General features: G+C 46.2%; 1 protein-coding gene across 1 annotated transcript; it reads right to left on the bottom strand.

Moving 5' to 3' along the window:
* Nucleotides 1–10,205: 10,205 nt before the first annotated feature.
* Nucleotides 10,206–24,309, bottom strand: LOC144933385 (ADP-ribosylation factor-like protein 4C). Its single transcript, XM_078858099.1, has 2 exons — nucleotides 23,895–24,309; nucleotides 10,206–13,273 (listed from the first exon to the last, which is right to left on the bottom strand). The coding sequence occupies exon 2, from the start codon at nucleotides 13,148–13,150 to the stop codon at nucleotides 12,548–12,550; it is 603 nt and encodes a 200-aa protein (XP_078714225.1). The 5' UTR covers nucleotides 13,151–13,273; nucleotides 23,895–24,309; the 3' UTR covers nucleotides 10,206–12,547.
* Between the last annotated feature and the right edge of the window lie 1,332 nt (nucleotides 24,310–25,641).

Raw genomic sequence — 25,641 nt, 5'->3', positions numbered from 1 at the left:
TGTGTTTTTTCACCATTATAACAATACCATATATATAAAGATATGCAATATATCAGCATAATTTAAATTATATAGAAGGTCGTGGGGTTGTGTAAGAAGTACTTTTTTGTGGATATACACTATATTGCAGGTGTAGTGGGCTCAATTGAGGCGCACACTCAACTTGGAGGCGACACGATTTATTAACGCATAACCAACGTGAACATTATATACAGGGTGGTGACCACCGTTCCCAATCTCACTAACACTCGGGGAGTTATACACAGTGTGGCCAGGGCAGGTGACGGGCTGCCTGGTCACGAACGACGATCGCAGACTCTAGGACCGCTGATGGCGTCTTCATCCCAAGGTTGAACAGCCCAGCTCTGTTCACGCCTCGCTTATCACGCCCGTGGCGTGGCCGGCTCCGCCCCAGGCCACGCCCCCCTTCTCGATCCTTCGAGAAGGTCCGGGCCCCAAATCACGTGACCCACAGGTTTCCCCCTGGGGCCCCTAGCCCCCCTTTATCGGGTCACGTGTCCTGTTGGGTTCAAGCAGAGTGTCACGGCCTGACACGACCCCCGTGACACCCGCCTACAGCCCCCATACCGAGCCAACACAGTAGTGACGTCATATGTCCCTACGCTCGTACAGTCCCGACACAGTAGTGACGTCATGTCACTACTGTGGGTGAGTTGGTAGGTTGGGGAGTGGTAGTTTAGCGGTTAGCGCGCTGCGCCCGGCAACCCGGGTTCGATTCCCATTCCCTGATGACGATTATCTTAACCGGTCATGGGCCTCTCCTAGGTCGACTCAGCCTCAAATGAGTGTAAAAATATCGCCACTGGGGAGACAAAGGCGGCCGGGCGTGGTGCTGGCCACTCACCCCTCGTGTGCCGTGCCGGCCTTGATAGGTGCTCGCGAACAGCACATGTCCCAACAGTCTGTCCAGGCTATACGGGGGGTACTTTGTCTCTGAGTGGGGAGGTGAGTGGGATTAGTAAGGTTGGCTACGTACGGTACGAAAGAAGTTCAACATACATATGTAGCGTCGGAAACGCATATGCACACATCGCCTGAAGCCACTTACCTGCAGTTGCAGCCAGAAGTCTGTAGGGTGTGCTAACCTGTGCAAAGGGGATAGAGAGAGAGCCGGACCCCAGGTGGGTGGCTGGGGGGGGGGCTTCCAGGATCCTCTGGAAGGTTCCAGAAAGGGGGCGGTACCAGGGGCGGAGGGTCCCCTGGAGGTGTATCAAAGGGGCACCCCAAGCGCATCTCGGGGGCAGTGCTACGAAGACTGAAGACCAAATACCAGCTAGACTAGGACCCTGGGACCTCGAGCCCGCTACCCTTGTAAGGGCCGGGCGGAGCTTGGACCAGTGGTCGGACCCGTACATTGGCTGGGTCAGGTCAGGATAGCCTCCCTAGTTAGGACCCTGGGACCTCGAGCCCGACGTCCTTCTAAGGGCCGGATCGAGCTGGGACCAGTGGTTGGGACCCGTACTTTGGCTAGGTCGGGTCAGATAGCCTACCCTAGGGCACCGATAGCCGGAGGGCTAGAGAGGTAAAGTGTTAAGTGTGAGGTCACGTTAGCCCGAAGGCTGTACCTCCCTAGATAGTTGACGTTAAGGGAGTTGTGTGTTAGTTAAACAATAAACCGTGTTGCCTCTACGACAACATATCCATAAGAACTCACTACACATACATAGGAGGCTCACCTGGATGAGAGCTCTGTTGTGAACCTGCGAGTACAGGTAATTAAGTGGGTAACTGAGTAGGTAGGTTAGTGGGTAGACGTATTGTTTATTTTGTTACCTTAATTCTCCACGACAAAAATGATTACGTTGTGTTATGCCGCACATACACAGTGTGTGGGTTAACTCTGGGTTTTACCCCCACACACCCACATGCCAATCAACTATTCATTGGATTGATCAAACAATTCAATGCAGGACCCACGTCATATACATTTTTAAATCTCACTGAGGCTTTCCTGGATGAATAAAGGGCATTATATTTTATATATATAATATGCTTATACAGCTCATATTTGTACTCAAAAAGGGTCGTTCCCTGCAACGTTAGCCTATTACAAATATCTCGGTGAAAAGGGCAGTGTAAATGTTGAATGAGATGAGATTTGTTTTTATTGTGTGCATGTTTATGCACCACTGCCGACGGTCAATTCATTCTTTCTACACAAACACGATAATTACCAAACGCCTTCAGTTGCACATTGACACAAGCCATGCTGTTCTAGGGCTCACGATAGCCACGTGCGGTCATTCGGTGATCGTCTTTTGAGCTAAGTTGTGATGGATACTGTAGGCTATCAAATATGTAATCACTTCTCAATTTCATCTGATATGCAGAGAAATGTTTTTATTTAATTTTTTCAATCATAAAAAATATGCATAGTTCTGATAAATTGCACGAATGTTGACCACTAAGGAAGCATCGGCAGGGAAAGTTCACTTTATTTAGGATAAGAATGACGGGTGTCATGTGCAGATACCGACAGCGGAAGCTCGTCAGTTGACCGGCCATTTTGCTTGTTTGTTAGTGCACCTGCAGGTATCTTCGCTGTCACCAAGTGAAGTATAATACCGACCGCACAGTTTCATTTGCACGGTAGCAAATTGATCAGTGTTGTTGTCTAGTCAAATACATCTCTTATCTCAAGCGATCGTAGATGAAATAAACATCGCCCACTAAACTTACATTTCTGGAATTCACACCGCCGTCGTAGCGAACTGGAGTCAATAATTAATCTCCGTGCACCTGCCCAGTTATATTACCTAATTGCTCAAAACATCTTCGTTACACTTTACGGACGACATTAGTACCCAGCACACGCACGCGACCTTTGGGCAGGTTAATAGGTAACTTTTGCTGCAAGGCTGGGACCAAAAATACGGTTGGTAATTTGCGTTTCTGTGGCTGCGTCACCGACTCCACCCAAAAGCCATGAATGTACCGCAGTGGTATTTTTAAGGCAATGACGCAACAATAGTACCAGCTTCTCCATCAATTGCCAAAATGAGCGTACATTCGTGGCAGCGCAGGGGCGTAGCTTATCGAAAGTGCAGGCAATGCACCAGGGCTCACGAGCTATGGGGGGCGGGGGCACCAGGGCGATGAAGAATGCATGAAGGCAGACAGATAGGGGACTCCATTTCATTTCTTGCACCAGGGCCCATCCCAACCACACCACTGTGGCTACCGTCTTGGTTGTTGTTTTTTTATCAGCGCGCCATGCAAAATGCACATCCGTGTGCTCGTTCTCTTATCATGCAAAATGCGAGTCCGCAATTGAAAACGAAACATATTTCAGGGGCTTGTAAAAAGCACTTCGCGTTCACGCGCAGAGTGCAGGAATTCGTTGCTGCGCGTGGAGACAGATGGTTTTGGTGCGGCGTGTGGGGAAGAGGGGATATTAAGGATCCTTCCAGCCGGAAGGATGACGGCTGCTTTGTTGTCGATAATTATAAGGCTCCCATTCACAGAGAGCCAGGTGGCTCATGAGGAGGTTCATAATAGACGTGTCAGCTGTGAGCCGCCACCGGGTTTTCGCCACCTGTGATTTTACCTGGATTTCAGGTTCAGCGAGTTTCTGATCTCAGCCCAGTTTACAAATCGCTCGCAGAGAGACCCATTTCCTGGGATAGAGACCAAATACAGTCAACATGGGTAAAGTTACGTAGAAGGGAAATGATAAAAATAAAACATAATAAAATAATTCTCACGACGTTTCGGCTACAACGCAAGCAGCCGTCTTCAGGTGAAGAATGAGACACTGCCAAGCTAGGAGCTTATATATAAGCTGAGTTGGGGGTGTAAGAAGAGCGCCTTAACAAAAGAATGTGCATATCAAGAGGAATTTAGCATATTCATGGGAAATGCGTAGGAGGTGGGCGGGGGGGTTTCAAAGTCATATTATGCCCATGCATTATGCAGGATCAGCAGCACCAAAGGAAGGGGGCAGGGGGTAGCATTAACAAAGGGAGGGAATGTTAATAGTAAGTAGAAGCAATGAAACATGTGATTGGGAGAGCGATGGCAGGAGACCCGTAGCGGAGCAAATAATGCATTCCCTGTGGAGAACACAAGATACACAGTTAATGCCAGTGAGTGGATTGCGGTCTGAAAGTCACCGTAAACGTGAACAACAATCAGTTAGGATCCGAAATGGTTTATTACGTCCTTCCAATGATTGCTGAGCCAGAATCCATCTGTGTTTGTATATGTGGATCGCCTCATGAACGAATCTCTCATGGTAGCCAGATGGCTTGGATCTTAACTGATTGTTGTTCACGTTTACGGTGACTTTCAGACCGCAATCCACTCACTGGCATTAACTGTGTATCTTGTGTTCTCCACAGGGAATGCATTATTTGCTCCACTGCGGGTCTCCTGCCACCGCTCTCCCAATCACATGTTTCATTGCTTCTACTTACTATTAACATTCCCTCCCTTTGTTAATGCTACCCCCTGCCCCCTCCCTTTGGTGCTGCTGATCCTGCATAATGCATGGGCATAATATGACTTTGAAACCCCCCCGCCCACCTCCTATGCATTTCCCATGAATATGTTAAATTCCTCTTGATATGCACATTTTTTTGTTAAGGCGCTCTTCTTACACCCCCAACTCAGCTTATATATAAGCTCCTAGCTTGGCAGTGTCTCATTCTTCACCTGAAGACGGCTGCTTGCGTTGTAGCCGAAACGTCGTGAGAATTATTTTATTATGTTTTATTTTTACTATTTTATTACTTCCCTTCTACGTGACTTTACCGAAAAAACCAAGAAGATGAATCCCTGCAGTCACGAAAGCTTTAAATCGAAAAATATGGGTAAAGTTGTGATGAAAGCGGGTTCTCCAGTGTATCCAGTTAATGATATCAATCCACTAACAATTGGCTTCACAAAAAACCCAGTCATGTAAAATTAAAATTTTGTTAAATACTAATTTTAGCTTACTCCAGCTGTAAGAATCAAATATTTAGATTGGACACACGCTGAAAATTCTTTGCGGGGCATGTAAATTGTGTTCATCTAGTATGGATTCAGATACCTATTGCAGTAATTTCAGAAGCAAGTAGTTCTGTAATGCCATCATCTGGGTCATTCTCTTATATGCAGTGATCAATTGATCGAGTTCCAGACGTAAATTTATTTATCTCGTTATGACACCGATACGACAAGTGGAATATAATTGGGTAAAAAAAGAAACAAGTACGATAATATTTCATGGCAAAGGAAGCACTGTGCAGGACCGACCCTAGCAAGAGTGAAGCCGAAGGTGAGAACCCAAGATTGATTCGGATACCACCTGTCAGTGATGCCAGCTGTGGTGGGTAATTGAATGCAGGTCATCAAGGTCATCAAGTTCATGGCGCAGTGGGGGCCAAAGCAGGGGCGTTCGCCCTCGTTGCTCCCTTTCAGATTCTTGCTGAGTTCTTGAATCTTGCTGAACACCTACAACGAGTGAAACGCTGACCATGGAGCACGCATCGCTCCGTTGCCACCTGGAAGGAGCCGTGCACTGTGGATGAGCTCGCGATGGCTTAGAGACCCGGGCCGTGGCACGTGCCCACTTCTGGAAACCCATGACTGCGGTGGCAGGACGTGGGAGCAAGCGTGTTCGCTAATGTGATATTACTGCTCCTCCGAAACTGTACGCGTTCAAAGTAATTAAATAATATTCACGATTCACAATGGACATGTTTGAACACGCATATTCACAGCTACACTTGGAGTAGCCACAAATCGGTGGCATTAGGCGGACAATCAACATCTAGGTGCTAATTTTGCACTGTTGAAATTTTATTTGGTTGATGCCTACATTTTTTGTTATATCAAATTACAAGCTGTAACTCGTTCTTCCTTTCATGACTGTGATTGAGGCCATTACGCAGAGGTTACTATTCACGAAACATGTTTTTTTTCTAGCACGAAATTACTTTAATTGACTGGACAATTGTGGGAATGCGTGGGTAGACGCTGAGAAGCACTGCTCTTCCTATCGGCTGTGTGCATGATTTGAGAGGCGCTCAACCTTTAGTCCAGAATATCAGAGGCATAAATGACAATTCCACACACAAACGCACGTGTCTAGTCCAAAGGTACTCATGGGTGGAATTGCAGCTGTGGGAGGCATTGGGGAGGGAGTGTAACAAGGAGGGAGTGTAACAAGGAGGGAGTGTAGCAAGGAGGCAGTGAGGACTTGAATAGAGTTGCCACTGCGGGGTTACAAAAAAAACAGGACATCATGGGAAGAAGAGTATTTTTTAAACTTATGGGTGGTGCATTATTGCACAACTGACAAAAAAGCTGGACTTTGAATTCCCTGGGAAGACTTACAGGTTTCCCAGGATAACTGCCCCCCCAAAAGAAAAATAACGATCCAGGGAATATCAGCACAGGTGGTAACCCAAGACTCGAGGGTAGGAGTAGGGATACAAAATACAAAGATCCCCCGTATAGCCTGAATAGACACATTATTGGTTATTTCGGTAGTCACATAGATATAAAATTAAATAAAGTTTTAAATACATAAATAAACCACGACGTTTTGATCACAACACAAGCGGTCTTCATCATCGCCTAATTTTATTTTATTTTTCGGTCTACGTGACTTTACCGAAAGAACCAAGAATGTGAATTCCTGCAGTCACGAAAGTTTTAAGCCTGAATAGACTGTTGGGGCAAATGCTGTTTGTGAGCACCTATGAAGGCCGGCATGGCACACGGGGGGGGGGGGGGGTTGAGTGGCCAACACCACACCCGCACACCTTTGTCTCCTCAGTGACGATCTTTACACATAACACCAGGTACTCATTTGAGGCCGAGTCTACCTAGAAGAGGCCCAGGACCGGTTCGGATAATCGTCACTGGTGTTGGCCGTGAGCGGGAATCGAACTCGGGTGGCCGGGTTTGTAGCGCAACGTGCTAACCGCGACACCACCGCTCCCAGTATTCACACACATATACTCACAGATTCACGACTGCAGTGGCCACCAATGCTGTGTTTTGGTTGCGTCAATCATAGAGTCGGCTCTGTACAATATAACGACTGCTTAATTGCGCCGTCGTAGAACCTGTTACTGGATAAGATAAACAGGTGCTACCAAAGTACCCCAAATCGGTAAACGCCAATAAGTGTGTTTTGATAACAAACAAAAAATTGCTCCTCTTTGTCATTCCACTGCCTAAGCCCTAATGAAAGCATTTCCACGTCAAAACGGTTATGATGGTGCTTGACCATACTTCATCACGCTAGTCAGTGCGCGTTGGTAATGGAGAAGTGACCGAAGACCAGTTCAGGTATCACTTGTTCGCCGTGGCCAGGAATCAAACCCAGGTCTCTTAGGTTATCCACGGTAAAAACATCTTTAGCATTCCTTTAATGGCTTAAGCAAACACAGCTTTTAAATGATTGAGGTTTTAATGCGTAAACAATAAATGTCTCAAGTGTGAACAACATCAGCACGCTATGCACCGACTCACAGCCTTAAGTATTTCCCCCTGCATTTTATTTTTTTCCATCTCTTTCAAGCGCCTCCATCCCACTGTTCACCTCCCCTGTGTATGTCCCCTGACCTTTACTTGCTACCCCTGTCCGTGCAGCTTTTCAGACCTCTCTCCTCCGTGCCCTCATGTTTGATTGCTGTGCGCAGCTTACAGCTCGTGGGCCTTGTGGCATGACTCATGATCTATCTATAGGAGCAATCGCCGCATTAAACGGAAACCTACAGGAGTAATTTTAGGCATACTGCCCGTGGTGTCAGGGTTCGCACGCTTGACTTGCAATCCAAAGGTCGCTGGTTAGACGGGATCTCTCAGCACGGCAGTTGAAAAACTGCGCTCCGGATGATCGCTGCAAAGTATGATCTGTGTTTTGATTTAGTCTGCTGATCTTAAAGGTGCATTGAAAATTTGATACTCTGACTAATGCTCCTGATGTTGTGGAGTGACTCATGCAGCCAGCTATGGCTGCAGGGTTTGGTAGTACATGTTGTTTATGTCGTTTATTGTGAAAATTCGGTCAGTTCCTATGATCACTGTTTCATTGCTTTTATGGATTTACTTTGGTGATTTCGAAAAGTTTTTTGGTTTGGCCATGTTTGTTTGTTGTAGTACGGAGTTAGACTGATGGCCTTAATCTAAATTGTCTTGTGGTTGTTGTTTGACTTGCATCCCACTGGGATTTTTGCACACAGCGTTGGTGTACGGTGCTTTTTCTGCAATATTTTGCCGTCTTTTCTTGGATTTTGTTTGCACAGTCACTTTAAGATGGTTTATTGTTCATGTTTTTGTTTGTTGCGGTTGCATCCGGTTCAAGAGCCGAATGGCTCACAGGGCTATACCTAATCAATTAACTTGAATTAAATCTCCCCCACCTCTTTCCACCCCGCGGTGGCGAGATGTTGAATCCCTCGCCTGGTATGCAGGAGGTCGTGAGTTCAATCCCGACCCTGACACCCCATATATGTGGAGTTTACACGTCTCTCTCCCCGTGGTCGCGTGTATTTTTATCTGGGTCCTCCCGGTTTTTATTTCCACAATTTAGAATCAACATGCGCATAGAGTATTTGGATGCGATAAATTTCGACACAACCCACTTCGTTGAGCTATCATTTGTGGCCAAATCGCTTCTGAAGAAATAGCAATACCACTCAGTCGTTTAGCTTGAGTTTAGTTTAGAATGGATACAGTTAGGATTTAGTTGATCGGCACGTTCCCGAGTGGGGTAAAGTGTGGGTACTCCAATGTCTTCCTTGTGACAACTTTTTGGTTGCTTGTGCCTTTTGTGTTGGTGCAATGTCTTTGTTGATCTGTGTTTGGTGGTTTTAACTTGCTTGGTCGCAGCTATATACAATATATAGGTGTTAGCCCTCATAATTATTAATGTACAGCGTTGTGGGATGCAATTATCATGAATGACGCTGTATAAAATGTATTATCATTACTCTATAGGTCTAAAGGGGGATGTCTAGAGCCCTCTCGTTCCGTTGGCAGCAGCATGAACAAGCAATTGCAGGGTTGCACCATTAGCTTTGTATAATTATGAAATAATTCCAAAAGTGATGCAGACTTCGATCCCATTGGGAGATCCAGTTTCACGCTTTACAATCGTACGCCATGACATTTATAAAAAAAAAACACTGATATCAGAGAAATATTAAACAAAAAATATCCCCTTTTAAACATGCCATCGTCTGTTGCTTGCAAATGAGGCCTGCGGTGACATTTTAAAATATCAAGGATTTAGTTTCTTACATTTCACACTTTTTTGGAGGCAACATGCTGCAGCGTGTTTTGCAAACACGAAATATTTCTCGTTGCGCTCGTTGTTTGTTGGGTTGTGTTTATCTGTTTAACAATGCCATTTAAGCCAAATTACCATTAATTCCCATTTATTCCAGAGGAAATTAATGTGTTATACGATTTGACTGGGGCAGGGGGGGTTTAGCACATTGCGGCTGTGAACCCAGTGAACCTGAATAAAATCTCAAGCCACAGCTGATATTAGTGGGGAGTATTATTCGAACCAGTTCTAGGCCCCATCTGGGCTGGTTAAGTCGAGCAACATCCATGACCGCTACCTAATAGCAAGGCCTTCCATCCAGAAATTGACGAAGGGCTGTAAATAATTGTTGCAGACTAACGAGTTCTCTTCTCCTTTCACAGTCCAGTACTCAGAGAGCACGAAAAAGTAATCTGCTTTTTAACCGACTAAAATACCAAGAAAATATGCAGTGTTTTTTTTAAAACGAATATTATGCCAAAATAATTACACAAATTGGAATCCAACTTGAAAAGTTAAAGCAATTTTAAAATGAACCATATCGGTCTTTTGTATCCACTACTCCCACCTCTTTGGTGTCGTTAACTACTATGCCTTAAGGAGCTTCTTTCGCCGTTTCAATTCAATGTTTATTCATTACACGGAAAATCCCGTTTAGCCAGTTACCCAGCTAGTTTCGGTGACAATGGCCCACAGCCACTTGTCTTCCAAAAGGGAGCCCACAGCTCCATTCACACTGGGATTTCCAAAGTTACGAAATAAACTTCACGACAGAGCCATCAACAGCACAGCGGATAATCTGCCTGAATGTAATTGGGGTTTAGCAGTGTAAGGTTTAAAACCAATGCCTATTAAGTTTGCTTCATCTCTGTAGAATAATATACACAGCTGCTGAAATTGCACCAAAGTCAAACACGTTTTTATTATTTTGAATTTTTGCATAGGGGTTACACTGAGCAAAAATCGTCTTTAATTACAGGTGTCCTATACAAACATCCAGAAGCTTCATTGGTCTCGCACAACAATGTCAACCCCCCCCACCTCACAAGTGTATCAGTGCACACAGTTTAATGTAAACTCTTTGACACACTCAGCATACTCCACAAACAAATCCCTTACGTGAATATAAATGTAACTTTTGGTCAGACCGCCATTCTCGCGTCCACTCTTTTAAAGTACCAAGGATGGAAGCGATATTACAGCAGGGAAACTCGGGCCTCGCAAGTTAACACTATCGAGTGGCGGTTCTAAAAAAAAAAAGATCGTTCCATACAAACGTGGGGCGAAAATACCTCAGTTAATCTTTCATCTCCTCTAATGCTGAATCCTTATTGTACCATATACTTGATGGAGGTATTACCGTCCGATGCAAAACCCCTTCACACCTTCATTAGACTGGTAAGGTACAAGATGAACAAAAATATTATAATCATAATCACTCGCACAAGCTCCCCCAACCCCACAAGGCCTATAACTGGCTGTTGGGGCAAGTGCTGTGAGCGAGCACCTATGATGACCAGCACGGTGCGCGAGGGGGTGGCCAGCACCACGCCTGGCTGCCTTTGTCTCCCCAGCACTGATGTTTCCACACCAGGTACGCATTTAAGGCAGAGTCAGCCTCGGGGAGGCCCAGGACCGGTTCAGATAATCGCCACCGATGTTAGCAGTGGCCGGGATTCAAATGTCCACCAGGTTCAGAGTGCAGTGTGCACCGACCACTATGCTACCGCCCACAACTTTCCTCTTGTGTGGAGTCCGTCAGAGCTAAGTGGGCACTGAGCCCAGGCACCGTGCATCAGAATGAAAGCAAAGGGGGCGCCTCAACAAAGCAAAGTGCTCTGTGCAGCAGCAGCAGCGTGCCCCTCCTCCTCCCGTCGTCTCCCTCTCGGATTGCATGCCCTCCGAAATCCCGCCCGGCCGTGTCATTCAGCGGTGTGCGCCTTCAAAACTTTCACAGACTCTGGCCTGACAGGCACGGCGCCTCATTAGCGGCGAGGGGCCCCAACCCTGAACGAACGATGCCGCACTACCAAAAAAAACCTTCTAAATCCACCATAGCGGGTGGAAAGATCGCCCCAAAACGAGCCCGTGCAAGATGACACTGGCATACCTCAGCTCAAGACGACCTCTCGTTACACACCACACAAAAGGCAGACTTGCGCTCAAAGCATTCTCTTGGTCCGAAGCCCGACAGTTTTTCCCACATCATAATATTTAAAATCCTTCAGCAAAACATGTTCTTTATCGTTAGGTGCGGTGGCAGGGAGGGAAGTGTTGGCACTCATTCAAAGTATAAGCTTCCAAATATACAACTAAACCATTGAGCAAGTCACCTGGAATTGCGCCCGATCCCGTCAGGCGTCAAAAAACAAAGCTTAAGCCCTCGATGTTGCTTGGATGGGTGACCATACCATGAGCAACAACAAAAAACAGGTGTAGCAGTCGTTGTGGGTAGTGCAGCAAAATACATCGTGTATCCCCCTCCCCCTCCCCATCTTCACCAACCCACATTGACCAGCGTGGTGAAGTATGGTCAAATAACCATCACAGCCTGAAAGGTGTATGGGGAAAACTTCATCCAGCAGTCGTCGTTCATTAACACATTCTTTAATAAGCTGGCTTATATTATGTTGATTTCATTGGTTTACATGGCGCTGTGGTGGATAGGCATTTTGTTCAAGTGAGCATTTCTCTCACTCCCTGTACAAGACAAACAGCCCATAGTTTATACTAACTTTCATTGGCACTCGGGCAACACAATACAACCGTTGGACTTTGTAACTTCATTGCACCGAGATATTTACAGTGTTGACCTTTGTTGCAGGAAATAATCCTTCAATTGTATGGTAAATTATTTTACAAGTTTATACTTACCAATATAGCTACGATATTTTAGATGCAATTGCTCAAGCATCTGGATGCAGTCAAAAGAAGCCACAGCCTTGTAAACCTGACCAGCAGAAGTATTGTATAAATCCAGTGTCCACATACATGATCTTTCTTATAACCAGCATTTCAGTGACGATACGTGATGCCGCAATCCAGTGTATGCAACAAACAGTAACACTTCTAAGGTCGCTTCGGTACGCGTGTTAAAGCACGTCCATGTAAACACGCTGAGAAAGTGACGACCAACAACGGTACTTCCTCAAGTCCTTCGTCGTTGTTTTACAGATACCACCACGAGTTTGTCCGGCACAAGTCCCCACGAACAAACGAACAAAGCAATCAACCAATGGAGCAGCCCCACTCGGGCGCTCATCTCTTCTTCTTCTGCTGCTTGAGCATCTTGCGCCTGCGCAAAATCATCTCGTACAGCTTGTCCAGCCCCTCGGAGAGGCCCTCGCCGATGATGGCGCACGCCGGCTGCAGGTGCCACAGCGCCGCGGGCCCCAGCTCGGCGAGCGCCAGCAGCCGCTCCACCTCGGCGGGCGCCAACGCCGCCGGCAGGTCCTGCTTGTTGGCCACGACGAGCACGGGCACGCCCTGGCACTCGGGGGTGCGCGCCACGCGGTGCAGTTCCGTCCGCGCCTCCTCCAGGCGCTCGGCATCCACCGAGTCCACGACGAACACCACGCCGTCGGTGCGGCGCGTGTATGAGCGCCACAGCGGCCGCAGGCGCTCCTGGCCGCCCACGTCCCAGAACTGGAAGCTGACGCCGCGGGCGCCGCCCGCCCCGGGCCGCACCTTCTCCATGTTGAAGCCGATGGTGGGCACCGTGTTGACGAACTCGTTGAACTTGAGGCGGTAGAGCACCGTTGTCTTGCCGGCCGAGTCCAGGCCCAGCATGACGATGTGCAGCGAGCGCAGCGTCGCCAGCTTGGCCAGCGGGGAGTTACGGCTGGAGTGCGACCCGCCCATCTCGCGCGTGCATGCGCTCGCCTCCACTACTTGCTTTTGTTTCCTTTGCGGGGATTTAAAATGCCGAGAGTTGGTGGAGTGGTGATGGTGGGCGTGCAGGTGGAATTTTCTCCAGCACTGTGTCTGAAAAAGTCAGGAAAGAGCATTTTGATGTCAGATGTGCGCCCGGTCTCTTCTATAGTCAAGGTCACTTTGTCAGTAGTCTGATCTGTGAGATAAAGATGCACAACATTTTTCCAGTTAAGAAATCTGGAACAAATTTGTATCTCTTTTACATTTCGTGACAGATCGCTCTCAGTTGGTCTTCTAGACTAATTAAACAATTATATTAATTACAACTTACAGACCTCTGATCAATCCACTGGTGGATGACGTTCCTCCCAACACCATGCTGCTGTAAATTTCCACTTAAGCCACTTTGTTGAGATATTATTTTTGGCCAGGTCACTTCTGACAAATAAGTAAACATTTAAATAGTCGAGTTTTATTTGTATTTTTTAAAGTAATTTGTTTACCTTTCCTATACTTTTCACTATCCGGTTTTCATATTGTTTGTTGTTGTAACGTTCTGACCCGCACCGACTGGATATCTGTGAAAAATAAATTTATAACTCGTCAAATTCCTCCAGTATAAATAAATATTCTGCTTCTGGTTCATATAATTACTCCCCTATAACTCCTCCACCATCCATGACATACTTGCGATTACATTTTAAACAAATACAAATGGCCTTATACTCCATGCGAGGCCTTCATGTTCTATAGCCGATCATGCATAGTGTCGGGCAAGCAGCCAGGTCAGTAAAATACCTTCACAGAGCCGGGATCAAGACGACGTATGTGTGCAACAGCAGGTTTAACGCCCACCAACAATGCTTGTGGCAATATTTGGCAATGTTATTCAACTTTAATTGCCACCTGACACCAGCCTAAAGCAAATGGGCGCAACTGCTGAGCTTCGCTGTGATGGTGCTACTGTGTAGGTTTGACACTGTCCAGTGTCCACAGTTGTACAGTATAGCTAGCGCTGCGTTGCATATTCGCGTTGTACCGCGTGTCGTTTGGCACAGCATCCCGACGTTTCGCTCGACGTACTGAGAGCTTCTTCAGAAACTGAAAAGGGTTCCTGAAAAAGCTCCCAAAAATTGTGCCAAAACAACATGCGGCACTATCTAAAAACACACCGGAGAGCCAGATTTTACGTAACCCAGAACGTGAAACTGGTGCTCTTCTGCCGCTCGGTAACTGCACAGTCCGCGGTAAACTGTGCCCTAAAATCGCTCATTATGGAACAGTGCAACCGCCTCGTGCACAATGATTAATGTAGCCGAAAATGGACGTTCAACAAAACATCTCCGAGCATGATCGAGGATGTGGAACAGTTCTAAAGATACGCAGTCAAGCATGCCTGGCACCAGACACCTGCTTTCTTTTAAAAGTATAGCAGACTGCATTCGTCACAGCTAAGAAAAACACATGTACATTTCAGACATTTCTGAAATTCCAGAACCTGCCGCATGAAGATAACCGATGGATTCAAAGTTCAGGCGATGCAATTTTGGCCACTAAACATATTGCTTTTCCTTTTGCATATAGTCAGGTGTGACGCAAAGTAAATTTGTACTTGACCGACTCAAAGCAGTCCCTGCTTGCAAACCGAATGACCCCGAATGCACCAAGCAGGTTTGCGGCTGGTTTATATTTGGATAGGTGACCGCCAGGAGATGGTAGTCGTGAGACTGACTGCGAGGTGGCCAGGAGATGGAAACAAAGCAATGGGGTCAGTCCCTAAATGATTCAATGTATTAGATATACCTGTGGATTGAATCCATCTGTCTGGATCTTTGAATGTTATCCGCCTCGGTCATATCTGTTTCTCCACATACTCTAGTTACTTCCCAAATGTTAATAATTCATAAATGGAAATTGGCCAAACATCCCAACGGAGTTCCCTTCTGGTTTAGAGTTGATAATTTGAGAGTCTTACTCGGGAAATGAAAGGGCATTATTATCAATATAATAATTGCCTGTGCAAAGCTGTGGCGTCAGTCGTTTGTGTACTACCCTGTGAACCCGATAACCAGAGTTCAAATTCCAGCCATGGCTAACATCAGCGGTTGAGTGATATCCGAAACAGTCCTGGGCTCAACCTGCATTGACCAGCATGGTGAGGTATGGTCAGTCAACCGCCATGAGGTCCTTCATCCAGCACTGTATGGACAACGGGGGCTGTATATTACGTTTGTTTATATATATTATTGTTATCATTGCTCTGCATGTGCACAGCTGAGAAGCGGGGTGACCCGTGGGGATTTGCTTCGAGGTTGGTTGTGCAAACTGACCCTGGGGGGGGGGGGCATAGAAATGTGACACCTTCTCATGGGCGGTCGACGCACGCAATTGCGCGCGCTTGCACGACAGGCTTTTGCATTCCTCTGCCCTTCTTTTGCCGGACCTGAAATTCCACAATCCACTGCTGTGTACGGTCGTTCGTTTAATGGGTCCAGGTCCAAAGGATCGCGCAATGTGCTTGTGAGCTCGTTAGCTTGGAGATATCAACAGACTCTCGATTTTCGCCTTTGTGCTGAAGTGTGATCGGTGCCCCTTTTCCCACGCCCAACAGATGCCTCCAACTCTCCGATGTGGTTTTTCGGGTTATACCGTGCATTGTTCGGCGTGATGTCTGACTTTTCGCTCCACCTTCTGGGAGCTTATTCGGGAACGGAATTGAGCGGCCCACGCTCTCCCTCGACTGTTATAAGAGTCGCCGGCTGCTTGTGGTGTTTTATTTTAGCCCAAGTGTTCACTTTAAAAAGAACCCACAAAAGTTTTAGGACGTACGTCTGCTGTTGCGTGTTGGATCAAAGTGCAACTTTGATTTGATATGAAGGTACATGTTTTTCTGTGCAGTAGAGTATAAAATACATATCCTACTGTACTTTTACGCCCCATGTCTACTATGCGCTCTCCCTACATTCAATAACCTGCACTGGCCAGCGTGAAGTATGGTCAAATTACCTCCATGATCCACACGGCGCAGGGAGGTATCCTCATCCAACAGCGATTTTACAAAACTAAAAGTAAAATATTTTATTTACCAGGTAAAGCCAACTGAGAGCTCGAAGCACTTTTTCAAAGGCAACTTGGCCACACGCTATAGCTCATCGAAGTGGCTTATCTTCACGTGGGAATTTACAGTAGCTAAATAATGTAATCTAAATGTGGAGGGAAAACTTGGAAGACTTGAATAAAAAGCCGAATGAAACCACGGCGAGAGAGAACATGCAAGCTCCAAATATACAGGTGTCAGGGTAACGATCGAACCCACGACCTCCTTGCATACCAGGTGAGAGAGATAACATCGACACCACGGCGTACATGTAGATGCACACATGTTAAGGCTAGATGCATAGCATATGTAAAGGTTTTGTTGTCGCCGTAATGGCGGAGCGTCAAGTCCGAGAGCGTGTTCATAATGGGTCACACAGCGTGCCCCACTGCTCTACGCATGTTCACAATAAAAGTACTTTGCATCCATTTCGTCTGCTGTGAGGTTAGCTTGGCCATATTTCACCACGCTAGTCAGTGGGGGGGGGGGGGTCGGTGGAGGGGATGGCTACGTTCCCGTTCAGAAATCACTCGCTACTGACGTTAGCCATGGCTGGGAATCGAAGTCAGGTTTCCAAGTTCACAGGACTGTGGTCTTGACCACTGCGCCACCGCCGCTCCACCCTGCATGTTCACGAGTCTCCATTATTCATTCTGTAAGTTGATCGTTGCTTGGAGAACAGCTCTGGAACCAACCCAAAATCTAAACGATTATGGAATGTACAACATTTAGATACGATGTGTGCGCTAAATATACTATCTTGAAAATACCTGAGCCGCACATTGTGCAAATGCCACCCGCTGAAATGTTTGTTCTAAATAATGTAATTATTTGTTTCCCGAAAGGATATTATAAAGAACGCATAATTAAGATATGGACTTCTCCGTGTCATTGATTGAAAAAAAACGGCCATATGTCGGCAAAGCAGAGGACATCACCTGCCCACTAATTAGCACTATTTACATCATGAACTCAAATAATCCTAGCAGCTGTAGAAGATTGTATGATGGTCACAGTGAAAAGATTTTTCTTTTCAGTTTAGCACTGCATGCACATTTTTGTACATTATATAGTAGGGCAGACAGATTGGTTTATCGTTCCACAACACACCTCAGAGTGGTAGCTTGCACAATTTCGAATTGACAACAGGACATTAAGGCATGCATATTATTTTCGTTAAAATTAACATTACCGTTCCATTGTTCAAGAAAAAACTGCGACTTCACTCAACGTATCAACAGGCAGTTATCCTGAACTTAAAACCCTAGCAACCAACCAAGAAAGCAATTTGTCCATAAAGGTTTTTTGGGTTAGATCGCGTATGTGTCGAAACTCCCCCCCCCCACAGCCAATCAGTAAGGTGTGTGTCAGGTAAACAGCCAAATAGTTAATACTTCAGCCCACCGGTGTGTTGGAAAGAAATCCACAGATTGTAAGTCTACTTACGCGATCTAACCCAAAAACCGGTGGGCTGAAGTAGTAACTATTTGGCGTTTTGTTTACATGACAACTCCCTTACTGACTGGCTGTGTCGGGTGGTGGAGGGTTTCAACACATTTACACTTATGCGGTCTAACCCAACAACCTTTATTATGAATAATATTGGTCGCGAAAGCCTACGTGTTAAACAAATCAAATTGTGCCAAAGAAGGGAAACATGCCACATTAGTACGTCCACCTCGGAGATGGAAGCAATTAAATAAACTCGTGTGCACGAACGAGATGGGTTCGGACACTGCAAGACATTGAGAGATGACAAGGGCTCAGGTGGGGGTAGGGCTTCTTCCAGCAGTGGATAGATAATAGCTGTTCATTAGGATTATATTTCCGTACATTTCTATTTCGTTATGTTGTAAGGCATTGCTAATGACTCATGTGGTGAGATTTTGTTTGTGGAGCAGTTACACAAACGGTCAACTTCCGTCCCAAAACATTTGTTGGTTAATTTAACCCCCTTGTTTAACCTCAATCAACAGAACTCCTCTGGCGGCATGCCAATCCGCGCGCAGGTGATACCTGGCAATTACGAAAGAGCCTTTGGTGAGTGGTTCCATCTGTTCCTTTTTTACATTCCACCCCCACACGCAGCCACGCCGACAGAAGGACTCTCTGTGTGTCTCTCTCTGTGTCTCCCTCTCATCATGTGTACCTCTTGCTCTTAGGGTTTTTTTGTTCCTGTTGCCCGGCTCTCTGACATTGACATGCCAATATTCTCATTGGCACGCCTCCGGTGGCTGGGCCGTCTCACATTGATATGCCAATCTCTCACATTTACAGCTTAAAATCAAGATTTACGTACAAATTCATTCTTTAGCTCCGCCCACTTACCCTTAGGTTGGGCCCACCAAAATCCCATATAAACTCTTCTTGCAGCAGCTCTTTCTCCTACGTCAGCAGTCCTCCCCCTGCTGTGTTTTTTCACACCTGATGACGGTTGCTTGTGTTGCGATTGAAACGTCGTGATCTATTGTTTGTTTTACCTACGTGACTTTACCGAAAGAACCAAAGAGTATGGATTCCTGCAGTCACGAAAGCTTCAAATCAAAACTAAGTAAGTTACTTTGAAAGTTAATTAGCCATACATTCACCCAGCGACCAACAATGGGGCTCACGGGCGTATTCAACTAACGTTAATGTCTTTATTACGTTATATTTGTCAGAAAGCCCACGTGAAGTCTGAGTAAAGTGTCAATCATTTATGTTGCACTGCACGTGTAATGTGTAGACAGTAGTAGCTTTCATTTATTGCATATTCCTATAGTATAGTGTATAGCTGTACTTGCTTATGATAATTAGCATTATTAGTGTTTCTTTGATTAAAGTGCAAGTAGTTTTATTACAGTCAGCTTTCATTCAGTGAGTGTCATGAGCAAGAGGAAGGGTGGCAGTGACATTCCGTTTTTTGGGCAGCCTCAGAAAAGAAAAGTTGAGAGCAGTGAGAAAATTAGCACCAGTCAGATGATAGACGTATACAGTAGTATAAGATATGACTCAATGTTTCTCGATATAATTGACATTCAGATCAGAAATGGTTATTAATCCATCCCTGAACATCATGGCAAGAACACCACTTGTTTACTGATAATATTTATTTCATGTTCACCCTGGTGAATTCAGAGTAAAGCGAGAGAGGGAGAGAGAGGGCATGAGGATGCCGACCGGGCAGGGAGAGCAGGTGACATGGAGGTGAGTGAGAAAAGGAGCAAATATTGATGGTTAAGACCGAATAATGACATCACAACAGTGTGATCCTAATGTTAATTTAAGCTGAGATATTCCTCTAAGTATGGCTTCTCATGTGTATTTCAGATAATAAAATCAAGCAGGGAGAGTGAGTTTGAGACAATGACAGAGAGAGAGAGCAGACAGGCAAACGAAGATTAAGGTGCACGAGAGGGAGGGGAGGAGCTTAGACCTCGCCCAAATCAGCCAAATGTTAATGTCCTACCTAGTCAAACCATATCAAATAGGACATTCTACTTTCAGGAGAAATGGTTTAAAGAATATACTTGACTCCATTACAGACCCTCTTAAAGCGGATCCTCTGTTTCTATTGTGCTAAATACTTTGCAACACAAAAGTCTAAGTTTGCATCAAAAGCAGATTCAGCTTTTGTCAAGACTGGCTTTCAAAATTGGAAGAAGGCATAAAGACAGTCTGTGTCACAAATTAGCTGTGATGACTTGGATTCAGGAGCCAAAACTTGTTAATGTACAACTTTCACATGAGCTTGAAAGACAGCAGCAACAAGTGAGGAGAAATATTATGAAGATTGTTGGGGGTGTGAAGTACTTGGCACGGCAAGGTCTGGTTTTTCGAGGCGTTGATAAGGATAGTGGGAATTTCAGCCAGCTACTAAAGTACAAGGCAGAGGGCGAATCAGAGCTAACCACCTGGCTGAAAGGCCACCGATTTCACCAGTCCCCAAATGCAAAACGAAATTTTGAAGCTGGTGGGCAATACAATCGTTAAATTGTGTCGGAAATAATATCAATGCCAGTGGTCCAGTTCACACTTATCATTGATGGCACCCAGGATATTTCAGGAGTTGAGCAGGAGTCAATGTGTTTGCGCTTTGTAGATGCAGATCTACAACCAAAGGAATAATTCCTGGGACTCTACGAAGTGTCATCAACGACAGGGCAAAACATAGCCAAGATGGCATGTGATGTGATGATGCATCTAAGCCTTCCTCTGTCCCAACTTCGAGGACAAACCTATGACGATGCCGCAAATATGGCTGGACGATTGCAGGGGGTGCAATCCATTTTAAGGAAAGAACAACCGCTGGCTATTTATTGTCACTGTGGTCCACACTGCGTGAACTTAGTTACGCAGGCTGCCTGTGTAGCCTCTCCACTAGTAAGATAATCAATGGGTCTGGTGCATGAATTGGGGGGCTTCTTTAATCAATCCAGCAAGTTCAAGGTGATTTTCCAGGAAATTGCAAAATCAGAGCATGGTTTCACCTCGTTGAAACCTCTCTGTCCCACCAGGTGGACTGTTCGCACCCCTGCCATCCGCTCAGTTCTCAGCCAGTATGAGTCAGTGCTGACAGCCCTTGAAGAAATGGCATCATGCAACTCATCTGACACTTCAACTAAGGCCAATGGTCTTCAAGGAACATTTCTAAAAGGGAACACTGTGCTCGGCCTTGTAATGGTTGAAGACCTGTTGGGGGATTTGGAGTGCCTGAACACCTCCCTGCAGCTTAGGAAACAGACTGTTTCAGGCAGGGTGGAGGCTGTGGACAAAGTCAAAACAAGCATGCAGGACAAGCGAACGGAGGAGCACTTCAATGTCTTGTTCGCAAAAGCAACTGCTATGGCAACAAAGTTGGACCTACAACCTATTCAGATGCCTCATATCTGCAAACCTACAAAGCGTTACGCCAGTTAGGCTACAGCCCATATCCATCCGGATGCCCAGTCTTTGTACAGAGCCCAATTCTACAACGCCTTGGACACAGTGGATACTCAATTCATAGAGAGGTTTGATCAAGCTGGATTCCACAAGCTGCAGCAGCTTGAGAATGTGCTGCTACGCGAAGACATGGACAAGGTGGTAGACGAGTATTCTGAATTGAATTCAAGATTACTGCAGGTGCAGCTGGCCATGTTTGGGGCTAATTACACATCTCAAACCAGCTCAGATGTTCAAACTTGATTTGAAGCTTTCGTGACTGCAGGAATTACTCTTTGGTTCTTTCGGTAAAGTCACGTAGAAAGAAAATAAATTAAATAATAGAGTACGACATTTCGATTGCAACACAAGCAACAGTCATCAGGTAGAACTAAATTTGAGAGACAAAACACAGACACGGAGACGCACAGACAGACACACAAGCAGAGAGAGACAACACAGACACACACAGAGACACACAACATAGACACACAGAGACCCAATGCCTCTGTGTCGAGGCCTTAAATAGAGAGAGAGGGGCGGGGGCAGAGAGAGAGGTCTGCTGGGGCAGCTGCTGGAGCAGAGAAATTAGCATGTCAATGAGCTCAGATGTTGCTAGCATTATTAGGGAAATGGTGCCAGAGGTGAGAGGTCTCTTCAGTCAGGTGGAAGCTTTAGTAAGGCTTCTGCTGGTCGTCCCTGCCTCCTCTGTAGAGGCTGAGAGGAGTTTTAGTGCCCTGAGGAGGCTTAAGACATGGCTTAGATTTTCGATGAGTCAAACAAGGCTGACTAATGTGGCCATGTGTCACGTGCACCAGGAGAAACTAGACAGACTGGACCTTGAATGAATATGCCAGTCTTTTATCAGTGTCAACGAGAAGCGCAAAAAGGCCTTTGGATCCTTTGCTTGAAGAATGGCAAGTCAAAACACTTGTCATTGCCTGGAAAGGAGATGAGAGGATAGGAGAGAAGAGCAGAGGAAAGGAGCAGAAATTGCTGCAGAGAAGGGGAGAGGAAAAGAGATGACCGAAGAAGAATATAGGACCATAGGAGATGAGGAGAGAGGGCTGGAGAGGAAAAGAGAGGAGAGCAGAGCAAACGCCCCATGCTGCCCATCCAAGTTTACTTGTAAATATGTTAATTAAAAAAACGATTTGCTAAACCTTGGCCACAATATCTGGACTTGTCTTCATATAACAATGCATAGATTTCTGTTTACACGATTGTGGTTTTGGTTGTACTTTATTAATCTCTAATATCCGCCATTACATACAATGAAACAAGAAAAGGTTAAAAAGTAAAAACAGAGCAATGTAATACAATACACTATTAGACATTATTGTAAAAAAATAACTAAAAAGTCCATCCCATATGTTAGTGACTTTTTCAATATTTTAGGCAGGAAATGAGTTTTCAAATTTAGATTTTTTTTTCTAGGGGGGGGACCCCCAGACCCCCTGGAAGATTTGGTTTCCCCTAATGTTCACTCTAAGGCTACTACGACCTTGATGTAGATATATTAGCTGCTACTGTCGATGCATGTTGCCACCCCAGGTGGTAACAATCACGCCATTGGCTCATGGGCAACCGTGTTTATAGAGCAGAGGGGTGGAGAATATTTCCCTTACCCAAGACCGAATCGTTTGTTCCAGAAGACGCTTACACAGTACGTGGAGCGAAACGTCGGACATCATGCCAACCAACACACGGTAGGTACAACGCGATAACACATCGGAGAGCTGTTTCGGCACAACCACCAAAGCCTACACACTTCGATTAATCATCAGCCATGCCCAATCCACAATTGGATGAAGACCTCGCCGCTGGCGGTCGCATCTCTCACGGTCCTGCGATGCAACAATCCACAGAGCATCTGCACCACGGGATGGTTTTTCTTCGCTCACTTAACGGATACCTCTCCGCCCTTGGCTGTCAATGCTTTTCAAACACTACCTGTATATAATCTACCACGACACTTTATCCTCCTAAACGTTAGGATAAAGTGTTGGGCAAGCTCGTAAATATCGCCCCGCTCGAGAGGATCCGACGACACAGGGGCGGCTACAATGGTTGGTAAGCGACAGACTTTATAATATCAAGTTCTGCGGGCCGTTTTGAAGTGGCAGACTTCGCGTGACGAGGGGGGGGGGCGAAAAGACCGCAGCCAAAAAAAGTTAAAACGCCGCGTCTCGGCGTAACGGACACCAACAAACAACACGTGGAGACCTCGCCGGTCACGTAAGGCAATGCTCGTTTAAATAGTCGTAGGTACCCCCCCCCACCCCGGCTTGGCTGCTACAACGCACATGTACACAGATGGTTGCCTGGCACACACACAAAAAACGTACAAACAAGCCCGCCTATGGCTCATAGGCTTAAACAAACACGACCTTCTTCAGTTTAATGAGCGTGTGGGTTATGAGTGTGCTGTGTTTGTGGGGAGCGGTGGTGTAGCGCTTAGCGCCACGAACCTGGCGACCCGAGTTCGATTCACGGCCAAAATCAGTGGCGATAATCTCAACCGGTCCTGGGCCTCCCCTAGGTCGACTCAGCCTCAAATGAGTACCTGGTGCGGTGTGTAGTAAACATCCCTTATTGAGGAGCTGGCTACCCACCCCGCCGTGTGCCATAGGTGCTCGCTAACAGCACTTACCCCCAAAGTGTGTTCAGGCTATAATAAACAGGGCATCTTTGTCTCGTGTACGTGTGCGAGCCATTGACGGAGCCACTTACTCGGGAGGAGCCGCGGGTGTGAAGTTCTAGACTCGCTGCGTGTCCGCAGAGACTTGTTGGGAAGACGACGATCCTCCTTCACCGTCGCCACCACCACCACCGCCGCCGATTATATCCTCGCCGTGTCCGTCGGTCCCACCGCTGGGTAAGAGGTAGTTCCTATCGCTGGGTGGACCGGACGAATTGACGGGAGTGATGAATAAGTAAAATGATGGCTGAATGGATTGATAGGGGTCGGTGGGTGGGTTAATGAATGTATGAATGGGATCGCCCAATTTGACGGATGGCCGAATGATTTTATTAATTCATGGACGGGTAGATCGACGGGCTACGCAGAAGCCGGCAGTCGCTACTTCTTCGGACAATATTCGACCGCCGTGGACGAAGAGGCGAGTGGCTTTGCCTGCAGCCCGCACTCATTCACACAGCGCAGGCCCCGCCCATAGTAGGGGGCTCAATGGTGGGGGAGGGGAGGGGGTGTAGGGAGGGGGTTGGTGTGGGGGTGGGGTTGGTGGGTGGGGGGGGATGTTTAGTTATTGTTTCCTCTATGGCGGTGACGTCACAGCAGTGCACCAAGACCCCTCCCTCCCCCAGTGCACGGTGGGTGACGGCCACGTTGATTTGATCAGACCGCCCCGGGCACGTTCAAAGTTAAAAAGTTCAAAGTTAATTTATTAGGTATAGCCCTGTGAGCCATTCGGCTCTTGAATCGGAACAAACAAAAAACAAAAACATGAACAAGAAAACATCTTAAAGTGACTATGTGCAAACAGAAAATCCAAGAAAAGACAGCAAAATATTGCAGAAAAAATCACCGTACACCAACCCTGTGCAAATATCCCAGTGGGATGCAAGTCAAATAACAACAACCACAAGACAACTTAGATTAAGGCCATCAGTCTAACTCTGTACTACAACAAACAAACATGGCCAAACCAAAAAACTTTTCGAAAATCACCAAAATAAAGCCATAAAAGCAATGAAACAGTGGTCATAGGAACTGTGACCGAATTTTCACAATAAACGACGTAAACAACATGTACTACCAAACTCTGCAGCCATAGCTGGCTGCATGAGTCACTTCACAACAGCAGGAGCATCAGTCAGAGTATCAACATTTTTCAATGCACCTTTAAGATCAGCGCACTAAATCAAAACACAGATCATACACGTGGTGCTTACTCGAGCACCATCAATCAACGAACGAAGACACTCTCTTTACGTTGATCTAAAAAAACAGTGGATCTTACACCTTTACTGCAGCCTTGCATCCCTTTGGTTCTCAATCTTTTTTAATGTTAGTAAATATAGAGGTTTTATGAAACAAAGTAGTTGTACTTACGTTGCCCGTGCTTAATTTGTATTTGGATTATTTACCTTCTAGAAAAAAATCTGGCCATGTCTCGCACCCCCAAAAAGGGCATCTCGCACCTCCAGGGGGTGGGTGCACCCCAGGTTAAGAACGGCTGATCTAAAACAACGGAGAGCTTGAGTCCATCGGCCTATCAGCCGTCCGAAACAATGTTTCCGCGCAGCACGAATTGGAGGCTGTTTGCATTCTCTGTGCCTCATAAGAGGTTAGCATCTTCATCAGTCACGGTCAATAATAATAAATCCACTGCTGAATGTAGACCTGACCATGGCGTGGTTGATCATGGGGGTTGTTTGACCATACTTCGCCATGCTGTAAAGTCTGAGCGAAACGGTTTGGATATTACCAGCCACTGATTTTAACCGTGGTGGGGAA

Source organism: Lampetra fluviatilis, chromosome 1 (assembly GCF_964198595.1).
Source record: "Lampetra fluviatilis chromosome 1, kcLamFluv1.1, whole genome shotgun sequence".
NCBI lineage: Eukaryota > Metazoa > Chordata > Hyperoartia > Petromyzontiformes > Petromyzontidae > Lampetra > Lampetra fluviatilis.
Note: the sequence above shows the minus strand (reverse complement) of the source record. Positions and strands in the feature narration are given on the sequence as shown.